At 37.8% G+C, this 14,027-nt stretch overlaps 1 protein-coding gene across 1 annotated transcript in view; it reads left to right on the top strand.

Moving 5' to 3' along the window:
• Window positions 1-968: 968 nt before the first annotated feature.
• slc24a3 (solute carrier family 24 member 3) overlaps window positions 969-14,027 on the top strand; it is a 103,731-nt gene continuing 90,672 nt past the window's right edge. The window contains exon 1 of the mRNA XM_073833922.1: window positions 969-1,473. Within this exon, the coding sequence (XP_073690023.1) occupies window positions 1,299-1,473 (175 nt within the window). The 5' untranslated portion in view covers window positions 969-1,298. The remainder of the gene's footprint in view (window positions 1,474-14,027) is intronic.

Raw genomic sequence — 14,027 nt, 5'->3', positions numbered from 1 at the left:
ATGTACGAGCAGTATTAATTAAGATATTACCCTAATGTTTCACCTACCTGACCGGAAATTATAAGACTGTTGTCAAGCTTCTTGTCCTGGAAATCTTGGTTCAGTTTGGCCAACCACAAACGCCTTTTGTTCTTCAGACAGTTTTTTTGCACTCTTCTCCTTGATTTTTTTAAATAACTTTTGGCATTCTATAGGACTCCAAATGTTATTCCTGGTCAGACCAATAAATACAGCCCAAAACATGACAATAATTGACCATTTTCAGCAAAAATAATCAGCAAAATATGCAAGTTTTGCTCAGTTCAGTGGCATTGTTTAGGTTTACTGCAGCCAATATAGCCGATTGATGACGCGTCGTGAAAACACTCTAGGCCTATTGTGAAAATCCTGCAATGTTTTTCTCAAAAAACATAATTTCATTCCGACTAAAGAAAGAAAGACATGAACATCTTGGATAGTGGTGAGTAAATTATCAGGAAAATTTTCATTTTAAAAGTGAACTTCTCCTTAAACGCAAGTCTGAATGTATGCTATTGTGATTTTGCTTTATCTTTACCCAACATCTGCAGCAAAAATATATGATTATAGCCTAATATTTATTAAGATTTATTTTAATGTATACCGAGACATATATGATATCAACATTTTAATTTGTTTAATTATTTTTGAGTACAGAATTCACAAACATATTTTAATCTAAATCAAGATATATATATTTTTTTTAATTCAGATGTGAATTCAGCGCATGTATCTGCTAATAAACCAGCGAAATGCTACCAATAGAGGGTGGCGATGAGCAGAGGGTTTTGTTTGCGGTAAATCAGACTATGGCTCCACCTTTTAAACCCACCAACAACTGCCCCTCATTCCAGCCCACCTCTCTCTCTGTCTCCCTTTTTCTGTCTCTCTCTCTCTCTCTCTCTCTCTCTCAGTGCATGGACTTCATCCTAGGTAGTGCACCATTAGAACAGCTGCGTTCCAGTTTCTCCGTCTCTCTCTCTCTCTGCTTTCACTTCCTTACTTTCACCCCTCCCTCTCGCGTTCTCTCCTCCTCTACATCCTCAGTCTCTCAGCAGCAGCAGTTTGTGTCCTGAGAGAACTGGCACCAAACTGACGCATCCATGGGGCGAGCGCAGCATCTTTATTTCACCACATTACAGTTCGAAGTCATATAGAGGGAATATTCACGTCAACGCAGCAAACACACTAGAGTCGTTTGGCGTTTCATCTTCCGGCTTAAAACTCTCAGTCGCACAATATCTGTCTGTATTTGTGACATTTCTAGCTGAGCTGTGGTGATGGATGGGGATGCGTGTGTTCGCGTGTGGACTCGACCGCTGCAAGTGATGCTCCAGCAGAAGAAGATCAAAGCGCGGAGGAAAAAGCGCAAGGAGTTGTTCGGAGGACAGATGTGCTTCATGGGGCTGCTGCTGCTGGCGGTGTCCGGCTTGTCCAGTTTGGCCGAGAATTCCGGTGAGTTTCGGTTCAGGATTTGTCAGGAATGTGTGTTTGTGAAGGCGGAGGGGGGTAATGGAAAGTTTTACGGGAGAATCATACTCGCTCTCTAAACTGTTTTAGTTAGAGAACCGTACTCGCATTACTGCACTGAGTCAAAGGGAAACGTGCAGAACCACACTCTGAACTCTTCAGTAATGTATGGTTCTCGAAAACGGTTAAAGTTTACAGAACTACACGGCTGTTGTAGATAATCATGTCCGCACTGTTTAAAGAGCCCGCTTTAGAGATGCCTACCTAAACTGTTAACTATTTTAAAGAATCGTAATCACACAATAAACACTTTCAGAGAAGTGTATACCAGCACTATAAACAGTTTAGAGAGGAAAACTTAACTCTTAGAGAACCATATTAACCGTTGTAGACTGTTTACACAGCCATACTTAACACTGTTAACTATTATATTGTACAGAACCATACTCACATTGTTAACCATTTCAAGGAGAACTCTGCTACATACTTACAATATTAACTGCTTCTGAGAACCATAATAGCGCTAGAGAACTTAACTGTTTAAGTTAACCATATTCTACAAGTAACCACTGCAGTGAACTGTACTCAAACTGTTAACCACATTAACAGCCATATTCGCACTATTAACCCATATAGAAATGCGTACTTAAGACTGTTAACTATAATAAATAACTATACTTACTATATTAACCACTTCAGTGAACCACACTCTACAATTAACTGTTGTAGACAGCTGTACTTATTTACATATTTAACCAGAGGTGTACTTATAACTGTTAACTAAAGAGCTATACTCACAATATAAAGCATTACAGAGAACCGCTGTCACTATAAACAGTTTAAAACAGCCATACTCTCACAATTAATTCATCTACTCACATTATTTGTTGTGTTAGAGAATCATACACTGTTAACTGTTTAATTTCATGGGTATTTAGATGCATTTTCATTCAAATAAAATAATGAAAATAATCTTGTTAATGTTACACATGGTGATAATGCACTAAGTGCATTTCTCCAAACTTCTGTGTTTAATAATAGGCAGTTTTTTTCAAGTTTGTGGTTTACCCACTGATTCACAAGCACTGAAAGAGTTAATTAGGACTTAACATGAATTTATTGTTAGGTGACACAGGGATCCTTGATGATCAAATTCAACATAGATTATAACATTAGGTGCGTCACTGATTTGTTAAAACTTGTGCCAGCTGTGGCAGTCGCTCTCAGAGACAGCAACAGTGTCTATACCTAGTTTCCCATGCTAACGTGTTAAAAGCACTTTATCACTTATGTTTACATTAGGCGACCAGGACTTGCGTGAAGGTTTTTATGTAAAAGTTAGCAAATATTAGCATAAAAGCCTTTCTTATCAGCTTGTCTAGATTTGTCCGCTCCCTCATCCACGATACCATGCAATCTGAATCCGTCCACATACAATATACTCCATCTGGCTCTTCATATCTTTGCAACTCAGCACAAAAATAATGACCCTTCATAATAATCTTACTATGAAATGTATCTCTCTAAAAGCCATTCAGTGTTTGTGCATCTGTAGTACCCTGACATCATACAAAACAAAAGATGCTTTTGTATAATGCTCTGCATGTTCACTTAAGGGCACCGTATTTGTAGATAATCATGTTGTGTAACATAATTTCGATAACTGTGTACATTAAATGCAATGGGTATTTCATTTACATATACAGTGTTTTAATATATAGGAAGCTGCTCTTGCAGATTCCAGGAGGGAAAGCAAATGAAGAGATGTGGAGAAAGCAAAGAGGTAGATTTGGAGGGAGGAATAGCGAATGATGAAGGCAGGGAGAGCTGTGCTGAGCGGCCTGCCAGCCAGCACAGACACTGATATAAAGTGACTGCTCTGTCAGTTGCTGACTGGCTCTGACAGACATGCTGCCTGCATCTGGGCCAGCAAGTCAGGCCTCTGAGCTTCTTTATTGTTTTCTGAGGTTATTTATTTATTTGTCTTTTCTTTTCATCATTTCTCATGTCCCCCATTTTCTCTCTCTCGCTCTGTGATTCTCACTACCCTTATCTCTCTTTTGCACTATTTGGACAGGATTACTTTTTCAAACGGCTTGAGTCAAATTATCAACAGAGGACATCTGTGATGTCATGTACTGATTCGGACGGGATTTGGATATCTGTAGTTTGAATTTCTGTCATTTTACCCACAGAAATTTGAATAAAAAAGGTCTAAATCCATAGTGAATGTGCGCCAGGTAGTGATGTAGCTCTAGTTATGATATTAGACAAACGTCATATAAATAATTAGTTTTAAATGAAAAGAAGCCAAGAGTTAGCAAAAAAAAACAAAAAAAAAAAAAAAAAAACAGTAGGCACCAAGTTTTCACTAAGGGTTTGTGTTAAAAAAACGTTTTGTTTCTCAAAGAAACTAATCCCACCCAAATGGGGTATTTAACTTCAAATAATGTTCCTCGAGCCCAGATGCTTCCAGGTACCTCATGTTCATGCGTGGCATGTTCTCATCTGGAAATGGAAAGAGAAAGAAAGGGTGAAATATGGACAATGTGTTAGATCTTCATATTGTCTTGGACAATACTAGAAAGTGGTTTGGCATGTTTGCCTCAAATTTCGCAACACTTTCTGTAACAGGTTTAAGAAATGCACAGCACTGGATAAACCTGATGTCTCAAAATCAATCGTTTTTCTCAGTTGCAGTCCCAGTTTCTGTCTGTTGTGTAATGCTTTTGAGCCCTTATTCATTTATGCTGTTTTTAGGGATGTATTTATCAAACCTGGTAATTTCACTTTATGTCTCTCTACTTTTTTATTGGTAGTTTTTGTCATTTTTTTAAAGAAATGCAGAACAAGTTAAATATTTTACAAAAGATGTATTGGAGCATAAATTTTAAAACAGTAGAACTGCTGTAAAAATATTGTGGCAGTTCCTGGTTGTCAAACTTTAAATGCATAGATGTAAAATTAAGATATACACTGCTAGTCAAAAGTTTTTGAACAGTAAGGTTTTTAATGTTTTTTAACTTTTGCTTACCAAGGCTGCATTTATTTGATCCAAAATACAGCAAAAGCAGTGGTATTGTGAAACTGCTTTCTATTTGAATATATTTTAAAATGTAATTTATTTCCGTAATCAAAGGTACATTTTCAGCATCATTACTACAGTCTTCAGTGTCATATGATCCTTCGGAAATTTCAAATATGCTGATTTGCTGTTCAAGAAACTTTTATTATGATTATCAGTATTTAAAACAGTTGAGATAGAAATATCCAAAGATCAGCATTTATCTGAAATAAAGATCTTTTGTAACATTATGCACTATACCATTCAAAAGCTTGGAGTCAAGCCCTTGAAATTGATCAAAAGTGATGATAAAGACATTTATAATGTTACAAAAGATTTGTATTTCAAGTCATTGCTGTTCTTTTGAACTTTCTAGCTGTTTTCAACATAATAATAATAATAAATGTTTTTTTTGAGCAGCAAATCAGAATATTAGAATGACTTCTGAAGGATCGTGTGACTGGACTGGAGTAATCATACTAAAAATTCAGCTTTGAAATCACTGGAATAAATTACATTTTATTTTAATATAAATAGTTATTTTAAATAGTAAAAATATTTCAAATTGTACTAAAATTGTAAAAATAGTTTTTGCTGTATTTTGAATCAAACAAATGCAGGCTTGGTCTTAGACTTCTGTAAAAAGCATTTAAAATCTTACTGTTCAAAGAGATAATTTTATAAAATGAAACAATCCTGCCAGAAGAAATGGCATGAAAACGTATTTTGTCTGTTCTATCTGTATTAAATTAAAATTACTTTTCTGACGTTTCAGTGTGGATGAGAAACTTTTGGAAAGCGCTTGAAAATGCTAGTGTGGACAGAGAGCATTTTAAAACAAAAACGCCATTTTCAAATGTATCCAGGTTAATGGTAGCCAGTCTGTAATTTCCTCAATATTGTAGATGATTCCATGTTTCACTTGCATGTCCTTGACACTGATTCACATTACTGAATCTTTAATCCTTCTGTCACTTGTGAACATGAAACAATAGTACACAGCAGAATAAATTAATAATGTTTGAATGAATGAGATCATTGTGAAAGACTGTCTACAGGTGTCTCTACCTGTATATCAAGCCAATGCTGTATCAAAGTCCCTTTAAGGCAAGTCATGTCACTCGGCGGCCATCTTTGAAACGCCTCTCGGGCATTCAAGTGCAGCTCCTATCTGTTTGAATGGGGAAACATCAAATTCTCCAAAACTGTTCACCAAGCTTACGATTAAATTTCATATTTTAAATCTCCAACGAAATCCAACAAGGACTGCCTCATAAATATGGTTCCTTGAGCTCCAATAGCGTTAAAAAACGCTTATTTTTCCTGCTAAATGAGCCAGTGCGCATGCACAGTACTAAGCGCACGTCTTAGAGCGCCGATCGTTTCTATAGCAACCGGGACTTCTAACGGCAGCTGCAGTGACGCGCTGACTTTACTAATCAACGATTGGCTCTTCCATTAAGAAGGCGGGGCTTCGCGGCCATAATGAGCGTTGCATTTTTCCCCATTCAAAACTATACGAGTGACATGTCTTGGGTATTCTATAGTCTTTGGCTGTATTCTCTTGCAGTCTTGCATTCATTGATCATGTACATTTCAATCTTGAAGGGAAAGTTCACCTAAAATTTTTTTAATTCTGTCGTTAATTATTCACCCTCATGTCGTTCCAAACCCGTAAGATCTTCGTTCATCTTCAGAACACAAATTAAGATATTTTTGATGAAAACTGAGAGCTTTCTGACCTTGCATAAACAGCAATGTAACTGTATACAGGCCTAGAAACATAGGAAAACTGGTGAAACAATCCATATTAATTAAAAAAAAAAGTTTTTTTTATGGTGGGGATATGGAACCCATGAAAATATTGGTAAGTCAGATACAAATTGGAATTACTGCCCAACCAAATCATCTGAAAAATCTTTCTTGTTTATCCCTATAAATGGAACTGATGCTGCCATAAATATATCATCCATTATCTGACAGCAGTTTCTCACACTAGCACTGGACTTTATAGGCATGGCATGCAGGCATTCCCTAATAACATTAGTTCTCACAGTCTTATCCCTGGATGAAAGCTCCAAAACGTTGTGCAGATAATGTCTCCATTCTATAGGTGACCTGGCTGTTTAATTGATTTTGCTCTCCAAGTTGGGTTACTTCTTGTTGTTCTTAACTCTCTCTCTTTCTCTCTCATTCTCTTCTGACCAGCTCATTTATCATCCACTCTGGCCCACACCTTGCCTATAGTCTCGGTTTTGGAGCAGAACAGTTCATTATTTTATCTAGTTTTACACCACGCTGGGCCACAAGCCTGACAGCAAGCTAGTCCCAGATGGATGACTTGAGATGGATCGGTGCCGTAATCGTAATTCTATACTGCACAGACAAATTGAAGGTTTAGAAAATGTGTGAAATGTCAGAGGTCTAACAGCGTTCAGGTTACAGATTTGTGGTCACTAAAGCCCATGCACAGGTTATTAGGTATCACTGTAACAAAGGTGCAAATTAAGTCTTCAAGGGATATTAGGAGCATATCGGTTATCGTGCGGTTTTTGATTTATTGGCGTTGGTCATCATCTGGTTTCATTTTGAATGCTCCTTTCTACTTGTTTTTGGATCTTAGGTTACTTTTATATAATCTACTGTAGCAATAATTTAAAGAGATAGTGTTGCGTTACAACAAAAATATCTTAATTTGTGTTCCAAAGATGAATGAAGCTCTTACAGGTTTGGAACAACATCAGGGTAAAAAAAAATTAATAACAGAATTTAGATTTTTTTTTTGTATAACTATCCCTTTAAGCAATATTTGTTGAGCATTTGCTTATAATTCATGTTGCCTAAGAGCAACAACTTATTTTTTTTTTTACTTTTGTAAAAATCTATTTTTAATGTAATATATTTTCAGTGTATAATACATTATTAAAATGATAATTTATAGGTTTCTAACAAAATTTTCTGTCAGCTTTAAAATATACTGACACTGTGGTTTGGCTTTCACTTGAGCTGATGAATGGAGCCAGTGATGTTGTTGTCTGGTGCACCGTTACCTACAAAAGCCATGCTTATGCACCAAACCAGCCTTTCTCTACATGCTTTTGGAGCTAATCATTCACAATTCTGTTTGAAACGTGGCTTTACGCGTTAAGGCAGAGTCCCGGCGCTAAATATACGCAGCACAGGCTGTCGTTTCTGCAGAATCTCTGAGATGTATTCACGGTGAATAAAAATCATCCAGTCATTTGATCAAGTGTGAAGAGCAAATAATGGCTCATCTTTCAGTACATCACAGTTGGCAATTAAGCTCCCCGTTCAAACACTGATTACAAAAATCATCTCAACACAGTCTAAATGTACAGCGGGAGACTCAGTAAAGTGAATCTTAAAGCTTAAAGAGAAAGCACTGCATATATTTTGAAGGCTTAAATATATATATTTTTAGCTCTTTTATTTTTAAGATGATAGATAAATGCAAACTTTAGTTCTTGTTATTTCTCAGTAGTCTGTTTCCATCATGAGGAGATTCTTGTTTATTAATATCATGCAAAATCAACACAATCACACAGATGTTTTGTACAGGAGCAGCAAAGTAAACAATGTACACCGTAACCTCGAGTACTTCCACATGGAAACCACAGTTGAAAATGTGTGAATGTCATTTCATTATATAACAAAATGTCAAAACAAATGTGGCATTTACTTCGTAAAGAAAGATAGCACAAGCTCACTTCACTAGCTAAGTACTTAAAAAGGAAAACTCTAGCATCATTTGTTTGCAGATGCCAACTGTTTTGATATTTTGAGTCTAATTTTAATGAAGTTCCAACATTAAGTGTGCTCTACATATCCAAAAGTGTCCATATATGGCAAATGTATGCTACAGCATCAGAATGATGAAGTGACATTATTAACTGTGCTGAGCTGTTTACAGAAGTTAACATAAACCTTGAGCAAGATGTCAGTGATGGGCTCCAGCACAAGACTTATCTCGTGCCTAACTGTTTGATTACTAAACATATAATCAGAATGAATAGAAATAAAGGTGGAGATGAAGTGGTGCAAGTATAATGTTTATCGTACTTGTGTTGTAAGTTTCATTAATAAGTTCACAGAGAGAAAACATAATCCAGATGCTGGCCAGATGTACATCACACAGGCCAAGGCTGCTCCCATGATAGTTGATTGACACTGGTGTTTTACCTTAGACCCGCCCCAAATGAGCTGTGAACAGTCCTGACAAGAATGTCTCCTAAACGGTTGAGGTGCTCTGTTGTTGGATGTAATAATGAACATGGTAGTCGTCATTTACTCCTGACACCTGAGCCGCTGAAGTTGCAGAGAATTATGTTTGTTTTTGAAGGTAATGCATCCCCTGATCGGCATAAATGCGCCATACCTAATAATGTGCTAGTTAGCAAGTTCCGCTGCTAAATGCAACTAAAGTAAACAGTACAGCTCATCACCCCATGGAAGAGAGGGGTGGGGTGAGCAGAGCTCATTAGAATTTAAAGGAACATTCACCTAAACGGGTTGCTGTGAACAAAATAGATTTTGGCAAGGTAAAAAGGGTGTTTTTTACACTACCAATGAGATATTTTACCCAAAGTATGTTATAAACTTTTCATTAGGACCCTAAAGAATCATATCAGCTTGTGGAAAGTGGGCTTGACTAGATTGATTTTCTGATAATTTACTCACACCCATGTCATCCAAGATGTCTTACTTTCTTCAGTTGAAAAGAAATTAAGGTTTTTGAGGAAAACGTTCTGCCTGATCTCATGAGAAAAAGGTACCTCTGGGAACATTTTCACAAGATGCCATATACATACCATAGGTACATATCACTGCAGTTTCCAACATAAGTGTCTACTAGAGGCGGTAAAACAGCGAGCACTTGTACACAATTATGATTACAGCTCCGTATGTTTTGTTTTCAGGACATAGCAAGCTTGCTCGGTTGCTCAGCTGGCATGGAATTGGACTCCTTTGGTACGAATCCCGTGAAAAACATGACTCATAATGAAAAAGCTAAAAGATTAGAGATTGAAAAACAAAAGTATTAGAGTTATTAGAGCACCACTCAACAGACATTTCAAGTCAGAACTGCTGTGACACGTACCAAACCAACGTCACATGAAACATACATTTTTCTGTTCTGGGGAAAAAACCGAACACATTTAGTGCCACTGTTGGAAAGTGCAGTGATATGTACTTATAAGTACTTATTAGTATGTATTTCGTGTCTCGCGAAAATGTTCCCACAGGTAAGCTTTCTTAATGAGATCAGGTTAAAAACATTCCAGGATTTCTCTCCATATAGTGGGATCAATGGGTTAAAGGTCCAAATTGCAGTTTTAATGCAGCTTCAAAGGGCTTTACACACGACTACAAAATGCGTGAAGTCGATCGAGTGGAAGACAAGCATTTGTGGTTACAAAGTTTTGTAGAAAATGATGATTGTTTTGCTAGACAAGACCCTAATTCCTCGACTGGGATCGTGTAGAGTCCTTTCAAACTCTAATTTGGCCCAGTCCAATTTCAATCTAGTGATCCCCATAGAGGTCCACTATATGGAGAAAAATCCTGGAATGTTTCCCTGAAAAACCTTTACCTTTTTGTCTAAAGAAAGAAGGACAAGGAACATCTTGGATAACATAGAGGTGAGTAGATTATTGGGAAATTTTAATTCTAGAGTGAACTAATCCTTTAAAGTAAATTAATTTTTACTATTGATGAATGGAGCCAGACCTGAATGTGAGTTTGCTAAAATAATGGATAAATATCTAGTTTGATTAGCATTATCCAATAACGTTTGCAGCCTCAGTGACATTAGCAAAAAGAGGAAGTCATTTCAGAGGAAAAGCAAGTTATTTTATTTTATTATAATCATTTTTTAATTAAATATAATATTTTTTATAATCAATTAAAGGTTATAAGGATAATTGGATAATGATCTTATTTATAATGATCACAAAGACCTCTTCCTAGGCATGATTTAAAATCAAATCAATGTGAAATACAATTAGCAATCTGTTTTACTCCTAAATGTTTTCGGAAGGTATATATATTTGATTTTGATTTCATTTGGACAGTTTGTCAATTTCTTTACTGGCTAAAGAGAAAAATTCTCTTTAGTTTCTCAGTAATTAACAAAAGGTATTGAATCCCCCAATAGAACGTCCCTAATTAATACAGTGGTTTTATTTTAGGCTAGCGGTCTATTTTGGAATACACGAGACAATTTAGTCAGGACGGAGGCAGCTGGCGCCCTGGAGCGCATGACGAGGTGAAAAGGCGATGGAGAGAGAGAGAAACAGCAAGGGGTTTTCTATCTGCCGGCTCCTCCCGGATCCCTCCAAATGCCTCTCCTGCAGCCGCCCTCACGTGTAGCGCAGGTCATTAATTCAGGGAGGAGGGGGCGCCCTACATACCTTTTCTCTAACTATATATATATAGCATGCTCTAAATGTCCTCATTAGAGGTGTGATTTATGATGCCCCTACACTCCACCTTCTTTATATTTGTGCTGCGGTAAGAGTGGCTCAGACCCTGCATTGCATCTGTTTATGGAGTTTGCAAAAGCCAAAACCGCTCTGACCGAGTAAATCAAATGCAACACACAGTTCAGCAGAACACAGCAAGACCTCAGAACATCTCCTAGAGAGGCTCCGGCCAGCCAGTGAGCGAGCGGACCGATTGCACACAGATGTTTGAAATATTTTAGACGTATGGAGATGAAAACCAGCCACACATTGTAATGTAGCAAGGACAAGCATGTTGTACGGGCACTCTGCAAACCGTGATGACCTGCCAGAAATGTTATGCACTGAAAACAATATGTTCTCAAGTTCACTTTTCAGACATTAGTATGCTCATGTTTTTCAGAGTGGGAGATATTAAACCTTGAGTGTGATGGCCTGTGTGTGGAAGCTCCTATTTGTGAGATGAGGTTCCATCTGTTTGAAAGCCAGATAGAGACTGTGAACTGTGAATTTGTTCCAATGTTTACTGTCTTTATCTGTATTTATTGCAAGTGTTTTGCAATAGAGAACCATTTGTACATTTGTTGAAGAAACTATCCCTAGTTCTTCTTAGATGATGTTGTGTTCCTGTTTTAACTGTAGTAGCCTGTTTTTCAGCCTGGACATTTTCCATTTTGGGTTCATCTGATAAGGTCTCAAACATCAGACTAAACAACAACAACAAAAAAAAAACAATAATAAGATTTCATAAAATATATCCACGGCAAATTCCAGAAGGTAAGGCTGCTCTCAGTGGGTTCATGAGCAATGAACAGCCCTAAAAAACTCTTAAAACTACATTCCGTGACACAAAAACAGTTTTATTTTTAAAATTACAGTGGATTTGGGCATCCGCCATGACATTCGCTGTAAGAAATACTGCAAGTGGAGTAATACTTGGATACAAACGGTGAAATGGTTGGAGTGATACTAGAATATTGCACTTCTCTCAACCAATCAGATTCGAGAACCAGAAAAAACTGTTGTAAATGAAGTCTCTTATGCTCACCAAGGCTGCTGTTACAGTGAGGGAAAAAATATTTGATCCCCTGCTGATTTTGTACGTTTGCCCACTGACAAAGAAATGATCAGTCAATAATTTTGATGGTAGGTTTATTTGAACAGTGAGAGACAGAATAACAACAAAAAACAAGACCTAGTACTTAGTAGCAAAACCTACGTTGGCAATCACAGAGGTCAGACATTTCTTGTAGTTGGCCACCAGGTTTGCACACATCTCAGGGAGGGATTTTGTCCCACTCCTTTTTGCAGATCCTCTCCAAGTCATTAAGGTTTCGAGGCTGACTTTTGGTAACTCGAATCAAAGGTCTGGAGACTGTGTAGGCCACTCCAGGACCTTAATGTGCTTCTTTCTGAGCCAATTCTTTGTTGCCTTGGCCATGTGTTTTGGGTCATTGTCATGCTGGAATACCCATCCACAACCCATTTTCATTGGTTCAACATTTCATTAGACGGGCCATCGTCCCTTTGAGGCGGTGCAGTTGTCCTGTCCCCTTAGCAGAAAAACACCCCCAAAGCATAATGTTTCCACCTCCATGTTTGATGGTGGGGATGGTGTTCTTGGGGTCATAGGCAGCATTCCTCCTCCTCCACACACGGCAAGTTGAGTTGATGCCAAAGAGCTTGATTTTGGTCTCATCTGACCACAACACTTTCACACAGTTCTCCTCTGAATCATTCAGATGTTCATTGGCAAACTTCAGACGGGCCTGTACATGTGCTTTCTTGAGCAGGGTGACCTTGAGGGCACTGCAGGATTTCAGTCCATCACGACGTTGTGCGTTACCACTTGTTTACTTGGTGGCTATGGTCCCAGCTGCCTTGAGATCATTGACAGGATTCTCCCATGTAGTTCTGGGCTGATTCCTCACCATTCTCATGATCATTTAAACTCCACAAGGTGAGATCTTGCATGGAGCCCCAAACAGAGAGAGATTTACAGATATTTTGTGTTTCTTTCATTTGCGAATAATCGCACCAACTGTTGTCACCTTCTCACCAAGCTGTTTGGCGATGGTCTTGTAGCCCATTCCAGCCTTGTGTAGGTCTACAATCTTGTCCCTGACATCCTCGGACAGCTCTTTGGTCTTGGCCATGGTGGAGAGTTTGGAATCTGATTGATTGATTGCTTCTGTGGACAGGTGTCTTTTATACAGGTAACAAGCTGAGATTAAGAGCACTCCCTTTAAGAGAGTGCTCCTAATTAGGGGTGTAACGATATTTTATAGTACGATATTTCGTGATGCAAAAACGTTGCGATATGTATCGTAGAGTGATGACGATACATTTACGATATGACGACAGTCTAATCCTATTGGTTGAGCTGCCGACGTGTCCTACTTTGCATAAGCACTGCTTGCGCTTTCATTTCAGTTACAGAAATCGCTTGAACGGAAAGTTAGTAGAGCAACATGAGTTCGGCTGAAACTAAAATTGAAGATGCCCCATCTTCACGTCCAATGTCTGGTAGCATTTTGGTTTTACAGTCACGCGACAGGACGACAGTAAAAAAAATTACAGACAAATATTTCACTAAGCGCATGTCGGAGTGTTGAAAACATGATCAGGATCATTTAAAATAGGCTATTATTGAGCTGTATGATCATAAAAAAAATCTAGAAAATGCGTGTAGTATAGCCTCCAACTTGGTTTGCCAGGTTAAAATACAATTATGTGTAAAATGTCAGTTAACTGTATCTGATGTGAAAAATACACTAGTCATTGTCCCATAAAATGATCAATAGCAAATAACACATAGTATTTTCATTACGTTTTATTTATTTTGTTTTTGTAAACTAAAATGAGATCTTGTTGTTTGCAACTACGTTTAACTACGAGACCACGTCGCGAACACCTGCTCGACTGCAAAACGCTTTCACTACGAGAGAAAGCGGCAGCCACGCAGCGATTCCACCGCTTGCCGCGTCCCATGT

The sequence above is a fragment of the Garra rufa genome, chromosome 2, assembly GCF_049309525.1.
Source record: "Garra rufa chromosome 2, GarRuf1.0, whole genome shotgun sequence".
In the NCBI taxonomy this organism is placed as follows: Eukaryota; Metazoa; Chordata; class Actinopteri; order Cypriniformes; family Cyprinidae; genus Garra; species Garra rufa.
The sequence above is the reverse complement of the archived record's forward strand: the minus strand, read 5'-3'. Positions and strand labels throughout refer to the sequence as shown.